This window comes from Rattus norvegicus, chromosome 19 (genome assembly GCF_036323735.1).
Source record: "Rattus norvegicus strain BN/NHsdMcwi chromosome 19, GRCr8, whole genome shotgun sequence".
Lineage (NCBI taxonomy): Eukaryota > Metazoa > Chordata > Mammalia > Rodentia > Muridae > Rattus > Rattus norvegicus.
In genome coordinates this window covers 10,429,503-10,451,800 of record NC_086037.1, presented here as the reverse complement: position 1 = coordinate 10,451,800, position 22,298 = coordinate 10,429,503, and the positions used below count along the sequence as shown (strand labels likewise).

The 22,298-nt window shown below is 50.7% G+C and overlaps 2 protein-coding genes across 13 annotated transcripts in view; one reads left to right on the top strand and one right to left on the bottom strand.

Moving 5' to 3' along the window:
* The window catches only part of Cpne2 (copine 2), a 37,539-nt gene extending 25,983 nt beyond the window's left edge, over positions 1–11,556 (top strand). Inside the window, exons 11-15 of one of the 2 annotated variants that reach the window (XR_010060019.1) lie at positions 583–637; positions 3,207–3,258; positions 4,194–4,327; positions 5,365–9,566; positions 9,656–9,794. Coding sequence is in view for 1 of the 2 variants with exons in the window: in NM_001256466.2 (NP_001243395.1) it covers positions 583–637; positions 3,207–3,258; positions 4,194–4,327; positions 9,656–9,892; positions 11,006–11,113 (586 nt within the window). In the remaining variant the exon portion in view is untranslated. Of the gene's footprint in view, positions 1–582; positions 638–3,206; positions 3,259–4,193; positions 4,328–5,364; positions 9,567–9,655; positions 9,893–11,005 lie in introns of those variants that run through there. The other variant, NM_001256466.2, reaches the window with a different exon arrangement.
* A 4,215-nt stretch (positions 11,557–15,771) lies between these two features.
* Psme3ip1 (proteasome activator subunit 3 interacting protein 1) overlaps positions 15,772–22,298 on the bottom strand; it is a 28,648-nt gene continuing 22,121 nt past the window's right edge. For all 11 annotated transcript variants that reach the window (XM_039097714.2, XM_063277993.1, XM_039097712.2 and 8 more), the window contains 2 exons: positions 18,705–18,769; positions 15,772–16,684 (listed from right to left, as the gene is read on the bottom strand). In XM_039097714.2, the coding sequence (XP_038953642.1) occupies positions 16,464–16,684; positions 18,705–18,769 (286 nt within the window). In that variant the 3' untranslated portion in view covers positions 15,772–16,463. The remainder of the gene's footprint in view (positions 16,685–18,704; positions 18,770–22,298) is intronic.

Genomic DNA, 22,298 nt, shown 5'->3' with positions numbered 1-22,298 from the left:
GTGAATTTTTGCCCTCTGTCCCTGGGTAGTGCATAAGATGGGAGAGTGCGGCGTGAGCTCTGTGTGTGTGTGTGTGTGTGTGTGTGTGTGTGTGTATGTGTGTGTATGTGGTGTGTGTATGTGTGTGTGTGCGTGTGTATGTGTGTGTGTGTGGTGTGTGTGTGGTGTGTGTGTGTATGTGTGTATGTGTGTGTATGTGTGTGTGTGGTGTGTGTGTATGTGTGTGTATGTGGTGTGTGTATGTGTGTGTGTGTGTATGTGTGTGTGTGTGTATGTGTGTGTGTGTATGTGTGTGTGTGTATGTGTGTGTGGTGTGTGTGGTGTGTGTGTGTGTGTGTGTGTGGTGTGTGTGTGTGTATGTGTGTGTATGTGGTGTGTGTGTGTGTGGTGTGTGTGTGTATGTGTGTGTATGTGGTGTGTGTGTGTGTGGTGTGTGTGTGTATGTGTGTGTATGTGTGTGTGTGTGTGGTGTGTGTGTGGTGTGTGTATGTGTGTGTGTGTGTGTGTGTGTGTGTGTGTGTGTGTGTGTGTGTGTGTGTTGGGGGTTGATGGTACTCAAATATTTCACATGTTCTTTTTCAGTGATAAGATGTTTCCTGCTCTGGGGTTTGGGGCCCAGTTACCCCCGGACTGGAAGGTGAGTATAACAGACTCTACCTCCTTTGGTTGAGGTGGGATTGGGGCTGGGACAGAATCAGAGGTTGGGGGAGCTCCAGGGTTCTGTCTTACTCCTGTACCTCCGTGAGTGAGACCAGGAGACAAGCAGAGGACGGTCTGGGACTCAGAGCACAGGGGCAGACCCCTGCTACAGGGCCAGGGTCCACCTCAGGATGAGATGGAGAGGTGAGGCACCCAGAGATGGCCAGGGATGCAGGACTGAGTCGGGGGGGGGGGGCGGCGGCGCAGGAGAGTGGATCAGGGAGCAGTCACAGTGTGGAGATCAGGAGAAGAGAGCTCGCTGGCTCCTGGGTGCTTTGCACAAACCTCCACCTGATTGCCAGCTTCATTACAGTCTTACCACAAGCTGCAGAGGTTAGCCATAGTTCCCCTTTCACTGTGGAGAAGGCCGGCAAAGGAGGTTCAGGGAGGATAGAGTGCCCAGTGTTCTAAGTCACAGGGGAGGGAGAAGAGCTGCTCAGCCTCCCTGACTCCAGTGGATGGGTGCAATGGGAGACCTGTTTGGACATGGGGTAGACAACAGAGACAAAATACTGGACAGGAGGAGGGCTAGGGGCAGGTAGGTTTCAGATGCTGGGAAGGAAACAGGGGAGGGGAAAGGAACCATAGATGTCCACAGAGTGACGTTAATGGAGGGCAGGTAAGGACATCCCCTATGTCAGGAGGAAATCCTGGGTGCCCTCGCCTGGGAAGCCAATGAGAACGCAGGCCACAGAGTTGGGGAGTTTCTGTGGCCAGAGCCATAGAACACCATCTCATTTTACAGATGAAACAGTCAAGGCTCAGGACTGAAATGTGACTTGCCTGAGGTCACCTTCACCCTAGGGGCCTGGGCTCCAGGAGGGCAGACAGACTCTAGGATCAGGTCCAAATTTGTTGCTTCCTAGAGGAGGAGTCAGTGGGGATGGCATGTCCCATTCAGCCAGTCCCCACTCTGGTCCAACCCTGTTGCGCCGCACACTTCTGGAATTAGCATGGCCTCACATCCTCTTAGCTTATTTCAGTGCTCATCTTAAGCATCAGAATAGCCCTGGGTCTGACACATGACCAGTGGATATCCTGGCCCTGCACAGTGTGAGGTAGGATGCTGTGGGACCCAGACTGGGCCTCTGGGCAAACACAGATGCCACAGGGAGGCGGGCAGGGTGAGCCAGTGGCCAGGCCCAGCAAGAGCTTGTTGCTAGGACACCAGCCAGCTTCCAAAGAACTCAGCTGAATGAGATGTTTTCTTGAGCAAAAGCCATGGAAATGTCACAGGGCAACTCTGGGGGTGCTGGGGCTTGGCCAGGCTAAGCACCCAGTGGTGTTAAAGCAGCATGCTGTAATGAGGCTAGACAAGCATAGATGTTCTGTCCCCTCTCCTGCACTGCCAGAGTATACCAGGCCTGGCCCTCCCAGCCCTTTTTTCGGTCATTCTGCTACCTTAGCCCTGTCCGGTGAGCCTGACTTCCTCTCTTCCTTTCCACCTCAGGGCCTTTGTATGTGGCCAGCACCCAGACAGTTGACTTCCCCCTGGTTCATTGGCTCTTTGCCCTGCCCTGGCTCTGTCCTCACAGCTCCCAGTGATTTACTTGTTCTCTCTGTGAGGAGCACTCGGTTCTCTCCTGTTGTGCTAGGGTCTGGCATACAGTGGGTATAAAGTCCTTGTTTGTGAAAGGGTCACTTGTATTTGGGATCAAACCTAGTAACTCAGCAGCTTTTTAAAAAGTATATATATATTTATTTTTAATTATGTGGGGGGAAGGGAGAAAAGGAGGGGGAGGGAGGGAGAGAGAAGGAAGGGGGGGAGGGAGGGAGAAAGAGAGAGAGGAGAGGGAGAGAGGAGAGAGAGAGGAGAGAGGAGAGAGAGAGGAGAGAGGATATGAGACTGCAGGTGCTGCCAGAGGCCAGAGGCATTAGTTCGTCTGCAGCTGGAGTTACAGGTAATTGTGAGCTACCAGATGTAGATGCTGGGAACGAGACCCAAGTCTTCTGCAAGAGCAGTGTATGCTCTTTATCACTAAGCCCTCTCTCCAGCCCCAGACTAGGAGCTAGGACTCATGGCAGGGATGCCAGGCCCTTGGGGATGCACACAGCTTGCATGTGACCCACTCAGCCCCATCCTATGGTCTGATCCCTAGGCTAGCAGTGAGTGGTAATTAGCCAATCCCAGTAAGCTGAGGGGTGTGAGGTAGACTTCGGTCTAGCACCTTGCCTGGTGCTAAGATTGGGAAAGCCTTCAAGGCCCAGGCAAGTGGCTCCCAGGACGCAGAGAGGGAAACAGGGGCATTCCTAGTGTTCTAGAGCCCCACTGTCCCTGGGCCATCTCTGTTCCATTTAGGAGATCTCTTGGCAAGGAAGGTATGGATGCACCCCCTACTCCCAGAGGACAGTGGACTGGCTTATAAGGTCTCCATTTGTTGTGAAGTTAGGGAGGCAGAAGTGGGATCAATAACCCTAGATGTGGTGAAGTGAGAGTGACACCTCAGAGGGGGCTGGCTTTGGGGTGGGGCAGGATGCTGCCTCTCAGCTTGCCTTCTGATTTCTAGGTGTCCCATGAGTTCGCTATCAACTTCAACCCCACTAATCCTTTCTGCTCAGGTGAGTGTGGTCCCAGCCTGGAGAACAGCAGGCAGAGGGAGGGTGGGGGATGGGATTCCAGTTCCCATCCTTTCTATTCCATTCCTGTCATGCTTATTTAGAGGGACAGGTGAGGACTGTGGAGTGTGGAGTCATACAGTCCTGGGCCCAATGTTAACCGCTGCCTGTTCCTGGCTGTGAAGCCTTGTAGAAGTGACTGCACCTCTCTGAGCCTTTACCTGCCCCACGGAGGTGTGGTACCTGCTTAGCTCATTTTCCTGGGTGAATGAGGACATAGATGAGAATTAGGGGAACAGGTGGCAGAAACGCTGTGTAGACCAGGAAGGCAGCATTACACAGCTGCTCTCGTTCCCTGTTTGCCCCTCTCAGAAGAGCCTTGATGGCCAAAGATGAACAGCGGCCTGGCAGGGAGGGGCAAGAAAGAGGAGGGAAGTGACTGCAGGACCCACCCCTTCTGTACCTCAAGACATTTCAGAAGCTGAGAGGAGGAGAGAGGATGCTGAAGGGAACGAGAAGGACATCCGTTCCCTTCTGAGGGCTCCTGAGGCTGGGCCAGGATGAACTCCACAGAGAAGGAAGTCTCTCATGTCACTGCAGGGCTGTCATGATTTGGGCACAGAGGACATCTCCTGGCCATAAGTGAGATCCTGTGCTCCGTGGGCTCTGGTTTAGCACAGATCCTCCAGGACGTGTCTAAATTCAGATTGGTCCACGTCAGCCCAAGCCCAGGAGCCGTCTGGCCAGGAGCATAAGGTTGTAGAGCGTTGGCTGGTCATGACAGCAGGTATTTCCAGTGCACCTGGTATGGAAGGAGCTGTGCAAGCCCCACCATCCTCACTAGCAATGGTGGGGCATTCTGGGAGAACATGAAGTAGATGCTTTGTCAGCAGCAGGATGGGGCAGAGTGTTCTGCTGACCCAGGATGTCTTCTGCAGGCGTGGATGGCATCGCCCAGGCGTACTCAGCCTGTCTGCCCCACATTCGCTTCTATGGCCCCACAAACTTCTCCCCTATCGTCAACCACGTGGCCCGGTTTGCAGCCCAGGCCACAGAGCAGCAGACAGCGACGGTAAGTAGGCAGCAAGGGTGTGTGCATGCTGGGATGAAACCAGCAGTGGGTAGCGCTCTGCCCAACAGGAGGGAAATCAGAGTGGGGTGTGTGCTTATCTTCCTGCCAGTGTGGGGCTAGAGAGGGAGATATTTGACTTCCCCTCGTTCCCTTTCCTGTCCAAGTGAGGTGCAAGCCTCTATAGGGTGCTGTCTATCAGGTTCTGAGGAGGCAGGATAAGCCCAGTGTGATGAGCCTTGCTTCCTGGAGCCCTACTCCAGACAGAAGTGTCATTGGTGCTTTGCAGGAAGTGAGACTTATGACCCCAGTCTTCTGGGGGGGGGGCGCTGGCCACTGTCTGACCCCAGTGGGCTTAGGAGCTGGCCCCCTTTGGAATACTTTGGTCTAAAGCCTTACAGGGCCTTAGGTCTAAAGGCCCGGCCTCGGGCTCTGTAGTAAGACTGTGGTGTGGGGTGTCTATGATGTGGCAGGTGACCAGCCTGGGCATCTACAGTGCTGTTCATCCCAGCACTTCCAGCAGGGCTATTGCCAGGGCTTCCTCCTGGACTTTTCCTCAGACTGCACGGTGACTCACTGGCCCTGCAAGACCATCTCTGTGGCCCTATTCTGACTGTGCCCTTCTTGCCTCTGTTACAAGTTAGCAGCCTCTTGGCCACATGGTCCAGGGCTTTCTGTACTCAGCTTACTATAGACTGTTAGCCTGGCACAGTACTTGGTGGATGACAGGAACACGGTGCTCTATGAATAGATGGGGTTAGGTCAGTGAGACCATGTCACTGCCTATCCCAAAGGGAAGGCTCTGCACCATGAATAAGGGGACCACTGTGGGCTTGTTCAGAGGAGGGAGGTGCCTGTCACTGGGGAAGCAGAGGCTGATGTCCCTGAAGTAGCAGCAGAGAGAAAAGGAAGGGGAGGGAATGAGAAAGGAGAGGGCCTAGGGCTGGTGCTGGGAAGGTCCAGGTCTGTCCTAATTGTCTTGACGGCAGAGAAGGAGCCCGCTGTAGTCACGTGCTTGACATCTCTTTATGTGTGCCCAGAGAAGATCAGCGTGTCCAGCTTGTGTCATGAGGGAACGTGCCTGACTGCCTGAGGAGGTTAGCATTTGATAATCCTGTTGTACCCACCCCCAAAGGCCTTGGAGGACAGACAGTGGAGTTCAGGGCACCGTGTCCCTGGAAATTAGGAAGAATACTGAGGTACGGTCAGCCGGGAAGGGGCTGTGCTGTGCAGTAAAGTAAATGACCCCTGACTGAAGCAGCTGAGAACTCAGGTTCCTGCTTTCCTTTAAGCCCATTTCCTCCAGTGCAGTGGGAACACTGACCCCCATGTTGATGCAAAATGGGATGGACAGAATGGATAGAAACTCTGGTGCGTGAGGCCGGGCAGGGATAGTTTTGTTGTTCTCTGGTTCCTGAGGTTGCTGAGATTCGATAGCTTGGGTAGGGCCGAGTAAAAGGGCAGCCTTCAGCTTCACTGCCCATTGAAAGAATACCAAGTTCAGTGCCAGCAAAGTTGTTGGCTGCATGAATCCTTGAAAATAGGCCCGATTTCCCACTCAGGAGAAACCGTCTGGGCAGGGACATGAGCACATTCTAGCAGTGTGCCAGGCCCCTGTCTCATGCTGTACCTGCTGCCAGCCAGGGGTCAACTAGGCAGGAAGTGGGGTCTGGAAACAAGTGCCTTCATGACTGGGGAACTCCTGATTTGCAGCGGCCTTGTCCACCCCCCGTCCCTTTACCAGTAAGGAGAACCTCACCTTCGTTCTGAGCAAAAGGACTTGAGACCTGGGCCCAGACACCGTTTGAGACCCTTCTGGGATCAACCCTGGTAGATTTGGTTTTACTTGCAACTCTAAGCCACCTCTGGCTTCCCAGCCTAAGCTATTACCTCCGAGGCCTTGGACTTCAGCTGTGAGAGTAGAGCCTGGGGTCTCGGCCACCGCTTCCACTCCGAGATCCAGGAGTAGATACAGACTTTTCTACCACATACCCTGACCCTCTCCACCAGAGGAGGCGAGTGGAGCTGCGGGGTGGCTCAACCTCAAGCTGAAAGGACCTGGTTCGAGCCCCATCTCCCCCACTCCCTGGTTGTGTTACTAGAACAGGTAGTTTAACACTCTGAATTTTGGTTTTTCTCCCCTGTACAACAGCATTCCCATCTCTGAGTGCTGCAGAGAGTCACCCAAATGGGCGCGTGCGCTGTTCAGTCTAGAGCCTGGCACGTAAGACAGGTCGGTTGTAGGGACAGGCACGGACATCTCTCAGGCTAGCATCTGGTAGCGCTGTGCCCAGGGAGACCCGCAGCCGATAGAAGTAATTGGGGGATTAACCAATGCTTCTGGTTGGCCATGTTTTGGTGTTGGGGGATGTAATGTGGCTTTGCCTTCCACATCCCCTCACGTATGCACACAGAGCACACACCCACGTACAGGACACAGAGAGCAGGCAGTGGTGTCTCTAGCACCTTCCATTCATTATTTCTTCCTCGGGCCTTTTCTGAGCCTTTCTGGGCAGCCCCAAGGACACTTGGATGAGTGAGATTCAGCTTTTAGGGGAGTTAGCTGGGAGGCCGATGCAGGAATGTCTGCCTGTGATGGTTACAGTCCAGGATTGCACAGGTGGCACCTAAGCGACAGTGGGCACAAGGAAGGGGTGGTGCTTAGAAGGGGATATCCAGGCTTACACTTGAGAGATTCTTAAGAGTGGGGGGTGGGTCTTGGTGTGTGGGTATAACTGATAGAGTCGTGTGTAAGGAGATTGTGACGGAGTTGGCGAGACTCAGAAAGCTCACTATCTCCCACAGGACCTTGAGAGCCGTCAGACACTCTAGGTTTCCTCCCGAAGGTAGTGGGAAGCCACCGGAGGTGGGGGTAGGGGTGGGGTAACAAGCAGGTTTGAGTGACCTGATGACCTGAAAGTGGCCTTGCTGGAGTACAAGTAGCAAGCCCCATCTCAGCCCTCAGCAGCCAGCTTTTCAGAAATTACCCGGAGGTGAGTGCAGCTTCCCCACGCTGCCTAAACCGTGGGGTCAGGCCAGTTTCTTCCAGTCATTCGTGCCGTGGGAGGTGTAGCTGTGCAGTCCTAGCCCCGTGAGGCAGGCCTGGAATTGGCAAGAGATGCTCTGCTCTTTGAAAAAGCTGGGACTTGGTTCCTGAGACCTAGATGGAGAGCCAAGCCCCTGACCTGCAATGTGGGCTGGGCTGTCAGGAGCACCTAGGGTGTAGGGAAGGTGTGTGCGGAGGGACAGCACAGTAGGGACACCAGGGCTTCGGAGTCCCTTTCCACCCTCCGCTCTTGCCCTCCACAGCCCTTCTGATTTGCTCTGGGGGCTCTGGGTGTAGTGGTGGATCTTCGAAGCTTTGGTTTTTGACGGCCATGGCTTTGAGCAAGCTGGCTGTGGCACCCAGGAGTGAGGGCTATAGCTAGGGCTCTGGACTTTGCCTAGACCACTATTCTGTTCGTTCAGACTCACTCCAGGTTAACGGGTGACAAGGGAGCTTTTCCTGCCAGGCTCACAGCGACCAGCCACCCATGCAGTGGGTGGCAGAGGACAGCATGGCACTTTGTAGTCAGGCAGATTTGGGCACGAACCTAGAACCTGCCAGTTACCTGTTACGGGACCTTAGCAGGTTGTGAAAGCTCTCTGAGCCATCGGATGGCCTCTAAGCCAGACTGGCAGTTAGGTTGTCTGCTAAAGGTCTTCTGTTTTCAGGCACCCCTTTGTCCTTCCCGCTCCACCTGCAGCCTTGCAGGGACCCAGGCTCTGTATTTCTGCATTCACATCCCCCCGGAAGGAAGGCAGCAGGCTACAACAAGGAAGGACGACCACAGGGAGGTGGGGGCACATGTCTGAGCTGAATGGAGCTTGCAGACAAGCGCTACCTTTGACTGAGCAGCCAATTAAATCTTTCCTCAGTGTCAGGCTTCTTCCTGCCCTTCTCTCTGCCAGCCGAAGTCCCAGGAATATTGCCCCGAACTGCCGGGTGGGTGGAGTTAATGTGGATAAAAGCTGGCTAGGGAAGGGTCTGGATGGATTGGTAAAACCAGGGCTAGGGGCTGCCAGCAGCAGCTCTCTACCGCTGGGTTCAGGCTCCATCTCCATGGCAACAAGTATCCCCAGCCAGGGGATTGGTCTCTTAAAGGCACAGCATTAGAGCTGGGGTGTGGAGGGTGAAGCCAGTGTTTGCACAAGCCCACCATATCTTGACCTGACCTTGTACTTTGGAACAGAAGAGGATGGGGTATTCTGGAGGCTGGGTTTGTATTGTCCACAAGCTGCACAGTCTTGACCGTGGAGAAGGTAGCTTCAGGCCCACCAGGGTCACAAAGGTGGCCTTCCCTTAGCTTCATGACATCCCTTTGGCAACTAGTGGTCAGAGGACAGAATTAGAAGGCGGACACCCCCAATGGTAAATCAGCACAAGGTTCCTGTGTTTATCTTGTGGATAGGACAGAACACTGGATTCTTCTGAACAGGGCCACAGTAGGTCAGGACAGCCCTGGGGTGAAAGTAAAGGGCTGGCCACCTCTGGATTGCCCTGACGGTTTCCTGTCAGTCACCTCCCTTCTCCACATCAAGTCATCCGGTGTGCACTTTATCCTTAGGCAGCTCATGTTCATTATTCAATGCATTTTACCTGAAATAATTCCTAAAGAAAAGCATCTTGCTAATGAAAGTTTGGTGTCATTTGTCATAAATAGAGGGTAACAGGGAGACACAGGGCAGTGGTGTTAGGCTCTATCTGCAGCCTATGAACTTCCTACCTTCTGTTGATGAGGGGGGTCAGTGAAAGCTGGAGACCTGATACCAGTCTACACCAAAGCTGCCTCCTAGGCAGGGTGACCACTGACTACCTACCTACTCCTGCCCTAAGTGTGACAGCCCTGCAGCCTAGCCATGACCGGGATCCACCTCAGAAGTGACGGACCACGTGACCTGAGCTTAGCCCCTGCAGGTGTCTCCTTCCATGCCAAGTATGGAGCTAACAGTGAACGAGTATTCCTGCCCACAAAGACAGGGGAGGTAGGCCAGCCGTAGAGGCTGTAGGCTAGACTGTGTTGCTGTGCAAGCCTGGGCTTGTCAGGCGGCTGGCACGTCAGCTCTGAGCTTAGTAACTCTCAGTTTAAAGGTGATGAAACAGAAACTCGGCAGATTAAGTCTTAGTGGCCAAAGCTGTGCTCACAGTAACTGGCAGAGCCCGGGGCCCAGCTTCAGAACGGGCCAGTCAGAGATGTCCAAGGTGTGGGCAGTTTGCCTTGAGGATTTGGAGGGGAGGGGAGGGGCGAGGCTGCTCTCACACTCATCACTTGCCTCACTCTTCCCTTACAGCAGTACTTCATCCTCCTCATCATCACTGACGGGGTCATCAGTGACATGGAGGAGACACGGCACGCCGTAGTGCAGGCCTCCAAGCTGCCCATGTCCATTATCATTGTGGGTGTGGGCAATGCTGACTTTGCAGCCATGGAGTTTCTAGATGGGGACAACCGTAGACTGCGCTCACATACAGGCGAGGAGGCAGCCCGGGACATTGTGCAGTTCGTGCCCTTCCGAGAGTTCCGCAATGTGAGTGTGGGCCCTGGTGGGGAGGGGGAGAGTGGCTGCAGGGTCTCCAGCAGAGCTCACTGGTCCCTCTCAGATTCCTCCCCCTGTACTGTGAGCTTCTGAGGGCCCACGGTGAGTTAGGCGCTGTCACCTTGCCCAAGATAAGGCCACTGTGACACTGTCACCACTTCTTTCCACAAGTCAAAGGAACCCAGGAGTGGGGGCTAATCCAGATTATGGCTCTAGGTAGTGTCCTGGGTTAAGATTACCCAGAACACTGAGGCAGGCTGAGGTGGGAGAACTGAAGCTTCCTGCCCTTTCCTCTACCCTTACTCTGCAGATGGGAAAACAAAAGCCGAGAAACCCTCCTGTTAGCCTGGCTTTCTTCCCCCAAATGTGGGGATGATATGATATACAGTGGTGGCCAGCCTCTTCCTGAAAGTGTCTCTGGCCTTGCTGAGTGAACTTTGAGCAGCTGGCCAGGGTTAGCAGAATGACCATGAGATGCTCTGTCTCTTGGATGGATCCAGGACTTTTGGGTGGCATCTGTGTAAGGCCAGCCTAGGTTCTGACTCCTGTGGGATCAGTAACACATTGCCCAGCCTTAGGAAGGCTATGAGTTTCCTGAGCCTCAGTTCCCTCAGCTAAAGCCTATGGGTTCGTCAGGCTTAAATCCTGGGATCCAGCCTTGGCAAATGGTGGCCCAGTGCCCACCACGTCTCTGCCTAGGATGGTTTTGTCCCGCTTTTTGGCTTCCTAGAACAAATGTGGGGCATTCGTTGGTCATCTGTTGCTATATGGGACAGTGACTTGACACTTTCCTGAGGCTGGCTGCATTCACTGATGCTTCTCACAGACTGACTGTTGGTCAGGAAAAGCCTCAGGTTGAGGAAGCTAAAACACCACTTCTTCCCCCCCAAATTCATCCCCTAAGGTCTTTTCCCCATCCCGAGAAGTGACAAGGAAGTCACTGCTAGTGGTGGGATTAGCATTCGGGCTGAGCTGAGGCCCACTCATTTCAGAGGGCCCTGGCCCTCAAGCCCTGTTATCACAGCTCTGGGATGGTGAATCTCTCACCTGCTCATTGATCCTCCTCCTCTTTCCTGTTTCTCCCCACCTGGATCCATCCCACAGGCAGCCAAAGAAACGCTGGCTAAAGCGGTGCTTGCAGAGCTTCCTCAGCAGGTAGTGCAGTATTTCAAGCATAAAAACCTGCCCCCCACCAACTCGGAGCCTGCCTGAGCGCGGGACCAGCCACAGCATGCCAGCTGAGCCCCCAGCCTCCCCAGGAACATGCACGTTCACCCTGCTTCCTCGTGGGTGGCCTTTTTTTTTTTTTTAAACCAGTCCACATTTTTATTTTTTACAACTGGACCTCCACCCCAACTTCCCCAGCCCATATGGGCTCCCTTTGTCAGAGTCAATGATGATGCTTCCAGGACAAAACAACTCCCTCACCCCGCCCTCCTGCCACTCTAAGTATTGAATGTACTTTGTATAATTTTAGTGGAATTATTGTTATCAAAGAGAATAAAATTTTTACAATCGTAACCGGCTTTTTCTAAGTAACTAGCTGCAAGAAGGAATGTATCCCTACTGTGTACTTTGTATGGTGGTCTGCTGTTTTTATACTGTGACTATGTTCTACTTGTCAAACTCAGGGTAATAAAGGAGTTTCAGATGTTGCCTGTCAAGCTCCTTCCTTAGTGAGGGTCAATGGGCACTCACTGATTTGGAAAAGAAAACCATTAGGAAGACCCTCATCCCCGCCCCCTTTTTGAAGGGTCAGTGTGATCACTTCCTCATGGGGACATGCATTCCCTGTCGCCAGCAGTGATTCCCGTGACACTGGCGCAGGACACAGCATCCAGAAGTGCCCACTTTCTCCCCCGGATGTAGTAGGCAATGTCTTCGGTGTCAGGACCCTAAACGAGGTCATGTCTGTTCCTGCTGCATGTTCCTCTTAGCACACACCTCCTCTTCATGAGACTGGCCCCAGACCTCCTCCTCAGTCCTTCTCCTCCACACCCGTACTCTATTGATGAGGAGTTCTCAGTCTTCTGACAAGCAGACATGCAACTGGAACAGTGAACATTTCTACTTTGTACCACGTGTCTAGCTCCCTGCACCAGCATCGAACCTTCCACAGCCCTCCCATGATCTTGCAGAAACAGGGAAACACAGCAGGCCTACTAAACAGACAGAAGGCAGATGGGAGTGTGGTGGACCACTGTGCATGCATATCCTACCACCCTCAGCATCTCCGAGGGGCTTTTCCACTCAAGCTGCTAATGACCTTACCCTGTTCTGTGGACACTAAGCCTTCTCTGCCTTCTCCTCCAGGGCAGTCCTTCCTAGATGCTGGAGTTGGTCAGCACTGGGCAGATCCCAATCTCAGGAGCCACAGTGTATGTGGTAGAAATGAGGAGCACACTTCTGTGGCCACCAAATGCTTTTGTTTTTTGAGACAAGATCTCAGTATATAGCTCTGGCTGCCCTAGAACTCACCATGTAGACCAGGCTGGCCTTGAACTCACAAAGATCATCCTATTTCTATCTTCTGGTAGCTAAGACTAAAGATGTATGTTACCACATCCAGCCACTAACCGGTTTAGCCAACAAGGGAGTCTAGCGGATATATCCAGGTAGGTGACTGTGTAGTGTTGGAGTCAGTCTCAAACACACACACACACACACACACACACACACACACACACACACACACACACACACACACACAGAGAGAGAGAGAGAGAGAGAGAGAGAGAGAGAGAGAGAGAGAGTGTGCAAGAAAGACAGCCTTTAGGCATAAATACAAATCTGATTCTGTCATATAGCAGGGCAGCCCAGGCGAGTCACTGGGCCTCTGGGAATTTGGGGTTCCTCTATAGAATGTATAGAAGGGCTGGCTTCAGAGTGCTTTTTCAGAATGAAAAACAAATCCACTAAAACAATTCAGCATGTCCCCCAGCTGCTTGATCTGTACAGAGCAGGCCTCAGTGGTGTCACAGAAACAAGAGAAGCCGGTCTCCCATGAGGCCTTTCTGTGTCTCTTCTGCTGCTGGGGCCAGGACCGTTAATGCTATTCCGACTCCCTCTGAAACTACTCCCCCAGCAGGTAGGGGAACAATGCCAGCCCCTGACAGTCATTAGGGCTGACTGTGATGCCAGTTGAGCATCACGCACCGAGTACTTGTATTCCATTGGCTGCCAGGAGTCCAAGTAACTGTTCACTACCACTGAGCTCTCCTTCCTTTCCTGGAGGGGCCTAAGATAACAGCTGAGTCACATACCCACGGCAAGGACATTTGAGCCAAAGAATCCGGAGTGTGTAAGCAATTAACATTTAGCTAACTGGAGCTAAGGCAGAAGCTGGCGGAGTGGACAACCAGATCTGACCCTTCCAACATGTCCGTGTTCTAGTTACAAGTGGGGATGCCAGCACTGTACAAATCTGTGTGCAGCGTATTAATACACTCTAGATACCCGACCAGACCTGGGAGGCTTCTAATCTAGATGGTTTACATATGACCATAGCAAGTTGGTATTTTTCGTGTTTCCTAGGTGAAGGGCCTTGTCTGGCTGTCATGAGATCACTACGGCATATCTATGCAGGGTGGACAGATGCAGTTCTCAAGGGGCTGGTTCAGGCAAACCAAGCTTTTTCCTTAAGTGAGGAGCTGGCCAAAAGGGAAGCAAAACAAAACAAAAAGAGGGGAGGGGCTCTAACAAGGTACCTTACTGAGTAGTGGGTGCTCGTGCATGAGAATCTTTCTCTCTGCTGGGTCCTGAGACCTCTGTGCAAGGCAGGAAGTCAGCTACCTGTCTAGGTCCAGTCATATCAGCCTCCCAGCTTTTTATAGAGAAATAGGTGACCTGAATTTCAGGTCTCTTTCCTCCCCACCCATGTGAATGGCTTCAGGTAGACAAATGTCAGGAAGAGACAGGAAGGGCATGGGCAATACTAATACAACTCAAGACAGTTCACTGTCTCCCAGGTAGAGCTGGCAACAGATCGCTGGGGCTTTCCCCAAGAGGTCTCAGAATCCCAGGAATTCTGCCACCCAAGATAATGTACAAGGTTCAAAGAAACAAGTCTAGTAATGCAGGCAGGAGCACGTCTGGTGGGACTGGTCCATAGACCCTCCTCAGAGGTCAATGTCTGCAGATGCTCAAGAGCTGTCTGTGGAATGCTGTCTGCACAGAGCCTACTCATGCATCTCCCTAGACTTTCAGTCATTCCTAGCTTACTCAACTTACAACAATTTACGATGTCTGGACCGTGATATGCTACAAGTTGTTGTACTCAGTGTTATTTGTAGGGAATAAGAAAAGTCTATATACGGTCAGTACAGAGAGAATCTTTCCTTCAAGTATTTTTGGTCCCTGATTAATCTGACTCCCCCGGAGAGACCTGCCAAGGTACACAAATGACTGTGTTCTGAGGGTCAAGGTGGGATTTTCTTCTATCTCTCTCTGCTCATTCTGTTCTTCTGTGGGAGGAAACCATAGCTGCTTCCCTTGGTTGGCCTGCTTTGCCATGGAAGTGGTGCTTCGATTACAGGCCCCTACACCATGGAGGCACAATGAACTCTGGTAAAAAGGCCACCAGAAGGACCAAAAGTGACATCGCGGTTGGGTGCAGCGGCACTCACCAGTGATCCTAGCATTCAGGAAGCTGAAGTGAAAGGATGGTGAATTTGTAAGCCAGCTTGGGCTACACACTGCTCCGCAATCAGCTTCAAGTGATGAGAGGGCTGTAAGCTCATGTGGCACAGGGCAAGAGCTAGCTTGACAGGGCTAAAAACTAAAGTTAATGGACAGTTTTAAACCCTGCAACCCTGCCGTCTTCTTTTCAACATCAGGAGGCCATGAGGTAGACCAGTTGGTCTGAAAAGTCAAGCTATGTGATGCTGATGACTTTGATGTCTTGGTCTGCCTCCTGAAATGGCTCAGGGTTGCTCTGGATACAGGAACGAGCTTCGAGAATGACAGCACAGTCGTAGGAACAATGATACAAAGAGGCAGAAGGTGCTTGCAGTTTTACCTAAATGTCTTGTTCGTCAGGAGGGAGCTGACAGGCCTGCACTGACAGTCAGAAAAGATTAGTACTGGGAGGCTCTGCAAAGGATGCTCACAGGCATCGACGATGGTGGAGGAAAACCACCATCTGCTGGTAGGCACCAGTGTCAATACACTGGAAGGGGAAAGGAAGGGCTGGATGAGATCCAGGGCCCTCTCTGCCCACGTTAAAACTGAGGAGCTTCCTCTGCCTGCCAGTATTTCAGTGCCAACACATTCAGTGTCTCGCTCGTCTCACACCCATAGGAAGGGAAAAAACAATGGATGCTGAGACCAGCGAGAAGAGAACCTCTCAGGCTCATTCTGAAGCAGGACACACAGACCTTTCTCCTAACCCCTAAGCCCTGCATACCTATTCCCTTCTTATCTCCCTTCCGCCCTCCCTCTGTCCTTCCCTCCCTCCCTCTATGAGACAAAAAAAGGCAAGAGCCTGCTGCTTTTGGCTGCTCATAGCCCAGGAACTGGTGTGTGTGTGTGTGTGTGTGTGTGTGTGTGTGTGTGTGTGTGTGTGTGTGTGTGTGTGTGTGTGTGTATGTGTGTGTGTGTGTGTGTAGGAGTGGGGGAAGGCACACTGGATAGAGGAAAGGTAGTGAGCAGCACCTTAGACTGGCTGGAAATAGCTTAGGTCAAAAGCTGCAGTGTATGTGCAAACAGCAGTGCTTTGGTGGATTAGAGTACAGCCGTAACGTGCAGGCAGGATGTCCCACTGGTTTGCAGTCTGAGGATTCCAGAAACTGCCAGGCATTAGTCATCTCTTTAACACAGCTATCAGCAGTTACAGTTTCTGGCTATGATTCAGTAAGTTTGCTTTTCTAACATTCAGAATCAAACTAAATCTTTTATTTCAAAAACAAAATCAAAACAATTTCTCAGGGAGAGAAGGTGGGCAGAAGATGGACACGTCCTCATTATCAGCTCCCTCCTACCTCCTCAGGCTGGATGGAGAGGGGAGAACATGGAAGAGCGTCACCTCAAGGGCTGTAGTTGGCTCTCAGCCTTGTGGGTGTGGCCTGCAATCTTTACTGAAGTCACCACAACACCCAGGAAGGGTTAGTCCCAGGGGAGAGAGCTCCATGCCACCAGCTAGTCGGCCCCTTTCTCTATGCCCACACACAACATGGCAGAACCAGACCGCCCATTCATCTATAACAGAAGATGAAGCTAATGAAGCCCTTCCTGTGCTGCTAGGTGAGGAGATAAACGAGACAGCAACAGGACACACGGAGTCCTTGCGAGCAGCTGTGCCTGTCCTTACCGTCAGTGACATTTCTGAGACAGCCTGAACCCCAACTCCTCATACCAACGGGACAGGTTTGTTCATCTGCACTCGAGTATAAAGAGAAATCAAACCAAGTGTGAGCCACAAATGGACTGTGACACATTTCTGAGTTAGGTTAAAATGTCACATGGACACAGGAAGCAAGTGAGTAAGTTTTTTGAGGGCGGTGATGCCGAGGCAGAACTGGCATCCAACCCTCTGAGGAGATGCTCCCTGTGGTACTGTCAGGAGCTAGGGTGCCTCAAGGAAGGTGTTGGTTCGGAAGATGGAGGAGACGATCTTCCCTGTAGCGTTGATGGTGCCTTCGCTGTCTGAACTGGATTCGGAGTCACTGCTCCCAGAGTAGGCACCCAAGCCAGGAAGGATACCAATGCACACAGCAGCAGACGGGCAGTGGAGGGAGGGGGCTCCACTCAGAGAAGAGCTTCCCAGAGACATGCAGCTCGGGGCCTCTGCAAAAGGAGGACAGAAGTTAGCCATCACCGTTCCTAATGCTAAAAGATCATCCCCAGCCTGGACATACAGGACAAAGCCTAAAAAGAACAAAAGCAAAACCATGAAAAACTGATGTGAGCAGGGGAGTCTTGCTTTTTTACTGTAGTCTTCATCCCCTTTCTAAATAATTATATATATATAAAACATATTGCTTTTAAAAGGGCAAATATAAAAACTCACAGAGCATTCTGGCCACTGCAATCAGAGCGGAGCCGTCCTGCCCATCTCTCTCACCCCCTCAGTGTCTCTCCAATAGAGGAAGAGCAGAGCCGACCTGCCCATCTCTCTCATCCCTCAGTGTCTCTCCAATAAAGGAAGAGCGCCACAGAAGCCCTGGCACCTGCTGAGGGACAGGGTGACCACTCCATAGAGGACCCTTGAGAGGTGACCTCCCAACCACCACCACCATGGGACATACTGGATACGGCACAAAGTAGGCCATAATCTGATGGGAGTTAATGTCATTCTACAGTTTCCTTGCAAATGGCTGATTTGGGGGGAGGTGGGCAATGGTAAAAACCTGACGGTTTTAATATTTGAGGCATGACGAGAAGTTGTACAATTCACTCCTCGAGTGCTTGTCGTGTTAATATGCACCACACAGAATGCTTTCTGAAGCGGAGAATAAAGAGTCGAGTTCAGAGCTAGGAGGGCTGGAGCCTATGGGAGGATGGCACTGAGTACAGAGCTGCCACAGGAGCTGGGGCCACTGTGACCCTGAGTCGCTTATGTCAAAGGACCAGAGCCTCCAATTATCTAGGAAGTTTCCAGAGAGAAAAGACTGCAACTCTGACAAATTTCATTCCAAAAGCAGTTAACAGCCAGAGAACAAAGCGCTGCCCTCTAAGCTCACCATTTGGGAGATATTTCCTGCCAACTCCTGCCTTTGCCGGACCACATTGTCATATCAACTCAGCACAGAAAATTATGACTAGTGAAATGTTCTTGGAATGCAGGCAGATGGAGAGCGAACACAGGCCACCTTGTACATTTGCTGGCTCTGCACAAGCTAATTTTCAGTGGAGAAGCTGAATTTCTGTCAGGGTCGAGGCTTCCTTCAGGAGGACCAAGGCTTTCCTTCTCCTGCAGAGGGCAAGACTGAAGCAAGCTTCAAGTATAGCCAGTTTCTTCTAGGGTCTCTCCTTCTAGCAAAGGAGGGTATTTCTTGGCTAGCATGCAGGGACAAGAATGCAGGGACAGGAAGAAGGCACTTAGAATGACATATGAAACTGCGTCTACATGTGTTAAATAGGTTTGGATGGACACATATGAATTATGCAATGGTGTTTCTCTGTGGAAATGAAAGAGGGTGGAGGAAGCTGATGATCCTTTTTAAAGGTACAACTACCATCCCTGGAACTGAGGAGAAACAATTTAAAAACCATCCATGATTTGTTTGAGAAAGGAATAAATGAAAGCCCTGTTTTATAGATGACAACTGAGCTGAATTCGATCCTCAACCCCACAGGTACGACTAAAAGCAAACTCTTGAATTCCTCATTCCAGCCCGAGAACACTCCCCTTTACCTACAATTTCATGCTACCTAATATAGAGGCAGATTTCACCACATAAGAAGTCACCACCTTCAAGAAAAATAAGACTCCTGAATTCCATTAGGCTCATTGCAATTCAACCATCAGCAGAAGCGGGGCATTCTGTCTGCCACAGGAGAAATCAAGAAACTTGACATTTGGCAAGACAGAGAAAAACCTTTTGTGAGCAGAGGTCATCTGACCAGGGCTTATAAGCACTCCTGGGAGGACTCAATTGTTATGTATCAATGCTACTGGTTTGTAACACACTACCTTTGTACAGCAGCTGACATATTCACGGTAGAAATTCCTGCTTAGTATAAAACAGTTTGGCACTAAGCTAAGGCACGCTTGCTTAAAGAGAAATAATGCATCCCTTTACACGAGATGCATTCTTCCTACAGTTCTCATCCATCATGGGTAGAATGAAGGGGCTGCACCCACCTTGAGCCTTGTCATCTGGGTCGGGGTCTGGTTTCAGTCTTTTCACACTATTGCCACTCTCTGAGCTGTAACAGAAAACATGGTGATTTGAGTTATGTTGATTCTTAGGGATCAACACAGAGAATCAGGGCACCAGAAGCATTTATGAGAGTCTGGGGTAGTCTCAAGGAGCTGGGATGATTGAAATGAAAAGCCTTCATTTCACTTCGTAACCTCTTTTCAAATACAACATCTGCTAGAAAGAGAACTTACCCTCCAAACGAACCCAAGGCCACAGCACGCACACTGCCTTTCTGTCTTCTTGATGGATTTCAAGAGCATTTACACTTTTCACAATGACAAAAATATAAGTTTTTAAACGAAATATTTTTGATAACATCCAGAGAAACCAAAAAGATTTTCACTAAAACAGTATCTCAGGAACACATTTCAATGGAGAAAGACCTTACAGCAGAGGAAAAGCCGGTGCTGTGAGTCTAAACAGCTATCTCATCGCATGGGCCAGTCTAATTTGTGGCATGAACACAATAGGTCCTGTGGCCACTGTACTACATAGAAGAGAGCAAATGTAGCACAAGATCCACAGTCCCTCTGTGCGGGGACTTGTGCCGGGAGAGTGGAGTGTGTGTCAGGAGAGTGAGTGGAGAGTGAGTGGAGAGTGAGTGTGAGTGGAGAGTGAGTGTGAGTGGAGAGTGAGTGGAGAGTGAGTGGAGAGTGAGTGGAGTGTGAGTGGAGTGTGAGTGGAGAGTGAGTGTGAGTGGAGAGTGAGTGGAGAGTGAGTGTGAGTGGAGAGTGAGTGGAGAGAGTGGAGAGTGAGTGGAGTGTGAGTGGAGAGTGAGTGGAGAGTGAGTGTGAGTGGAGAGTGAGTGGAGAGTGAGTGGAGTGAGTGGAGAGTGAGTGGAGAGTGGAGAGTGAGTGGAGTGTGAGTGGAGTGTGAGTGGAGAGTGGAGTGTGAGTGGAGAGTGAGTGGAGAGTGAGTGTGAGTGGAGTGTGAGTGGAGAGTGAGTGTGAGTGGAGAGTGAGTGGAGAGTGAGTGTGAGTGGAGAGTGAGTGGAGAGTGAGTGGAGAGTGAGTGGAGTGTGAGTGGAGAGTGAGTGGAGTGTGAGTGGAGAGTGAGTGTGAGTGGAGAGTGGAGTGTGAGTGGAGAGTGAGTGGAGTGTGAGTGGAGAGAGTGGAGAGTGAGTGGAGAGTGAGTGTGAGTGGAGAGTGAGTGGAGTGTGAGTGGAGTGTGAGTGTGAGTGGAGAGTGGAGTGTGAGTGGAGAGTGAGTGGAGAGTGAGTGTGAGTGGAGAGTGAGTGTGAGTGGAGTGTGAGTGGAGTGTGAGTGGAGAGTGAGTGTGAGTGGAGAGTGAGTGGAGAGTGAGTGTGAGTGGAGTGTGCGGGAAGAGTGTGCCCACAGTTTCTCAATAGTAGGCAAGTGTTTTAGCATACAACTGCAGCCTTGGCTCAAGGTCATCTGTTTACATAATTTTTAAGGAAATAAAATAGCTGTTTAGTTTTGCTGAGTATGCCTGCCTATTAAATTTCAAGACCTATCACTAAAAGAATAGAAACAAAGTATATATAATAGAAAGAAAAACAGCTTTTTAAGGTCATTTTCACTTTTTTTCTCAAAAGCAAGAATATAATTTTTTTTTTTTAAAGTAAAACGGATTCTGAGGATGTAGTTCAGTCATTAAGACAGTGGCCAAGGGGTTGGGGATTTGGCTCAGTGGTAGAGCGCTTGCCTAGCAAGCACAAGGCCCTGGGTTCGGTCCCCAGCTCCGGAAAAAAAAAAAAAACAAAACAGTGGCCAATACCTGGGGAAAGCTGTGGGTTCAATCCCCCAAAATAGCATAAACCAGGCATGGGGACACACCCTGCAATAATCCCAGTACATAGGTGGAGAAGGGGGATCGGAAGTCCAAGGTCATGAGTGGCTGCACAGTGAGTTGGAGACCAGACTAGAATACATCCACCCTGCTCTATAAATAAATAAGTAAACAAGGAGCAAAATAAGAAGACAGTGTGAAGATGGTAGAAAATATATTTTAAAATCTAGGGGCTGGGGATTTAGCTCAGTGGTAGAGCGCTTACCTAGGAAGCCCAAGGCCCTGGGTTCGGTCCCCAGCTCCGGAAAAAAAGAACCAAAAAAAAAAAAAATCTAAATATAGACCACAGTAAATAAATACATTTTAAAGCCGTCATTTAAAGGTATTCATTTGAAAATATAACCCCTCCCACCAAAAAACCTTAATACCCAGGAAGATTATAAGTGGAAGCATGAATAAAAAGAGGATCAGGGCAGCTAGGCATGGTGGTGCACTTGGAAGGCAGAGGCAGGTGGATCTCTGTGAGTTTGAGGCCAGCCTCATCTACAGAGTGGAGTTCTAAGACAGCCAGGGCTACACAGAGAAACCCTGTCTTAAAAGACAAAAGGAGAAAGAGAGAGAGAGAGAGAGAGAGAGAGAGAGAGAGAGAGAGAGAGAGAGAGATCTCGAAGAGATCGAGGCAAATACTAGCATGGACAGGCTGGGGTGCTGGGATGACTATTCTTCATAGTCAACGTAACTACATCTGGAATAAGCAAAAGCCCTGGTGTCTCAGTCATTGTTCTTTTGTTGTGCAGAAACGCCATGACCAAAGCAATTCTTAGAGGAAGCATTTAGCTGGGCCTGGCTCACAGTTTCAGAGTTTAGCGCAGTATCACCATGGTGAGGAACAGCAGTACAGCACTACAGCAGTAGCTGAGCCTCATCCTGACTCATGGGCAGAGAGAGTCAGACCCAAAACAGATTCTCCTCAAAGTCCCTTAGAACTCAGCTCCAGGAACAAGTGACACAGTCTAAAGCCCTGCCAAGGAACCAGGATTGCCAAAAGTAGTCTGGTCTACATAGCAAGATCCAGGCCAGCCAGGTCTACACTGTGAGATTCCACCTTTAAAATAAAAATCATGATATACAAATCACAAGACCACAACACAATTAAGGTAGGAGTAGTCAGGAAAAACTAAGTACTGTACTTCATAGCCTCTACGATGCCAGGATTATAAGGTGTGTGTGTGTGTGCGTGTGTGTGTGTGTGTGTGTGTGTGTGTGTGTGTGTGTGTGTGTGAATTTTAGAACCAAGTGGAGTATGGACAATTTACCTCAATATTGAAAACTTAAAATACACCTCAGTATTATTGCTGAGGTGAAGAAGAAATCCCACTGGATTCTAAATACACAGTGGGAAATATAAAACTGTCCTCCATGAGAGCTGACAGCAGTAAGCAGTGCTGAGCCTCTAACTGAGAAGGCTGCAGACGAACGAGCGTGGCACCCACAGGAATCTCTAACAATAAAACAAGAATCACTTGAAAAAGACAGGAAACAGGTTTTGTTTTGATGTTTCATACACACTCTGGAGACTGCAGATTTTCACGGGGAATCTGAATTGTCCATGCAACTTTAACAACGAGGACTCCCACACTTAACATTCACTACGCCAGAGTTGGTGCGATGCCTCGGGGTCCACACTAGTCACAAATGCTCACGTTATTTTAATAAACCCCGCAGGAAAGCTCACAAAGTCCTGCCCCAAGAGGCTAATGTGTAACCTTGCTTCAAAACAACAT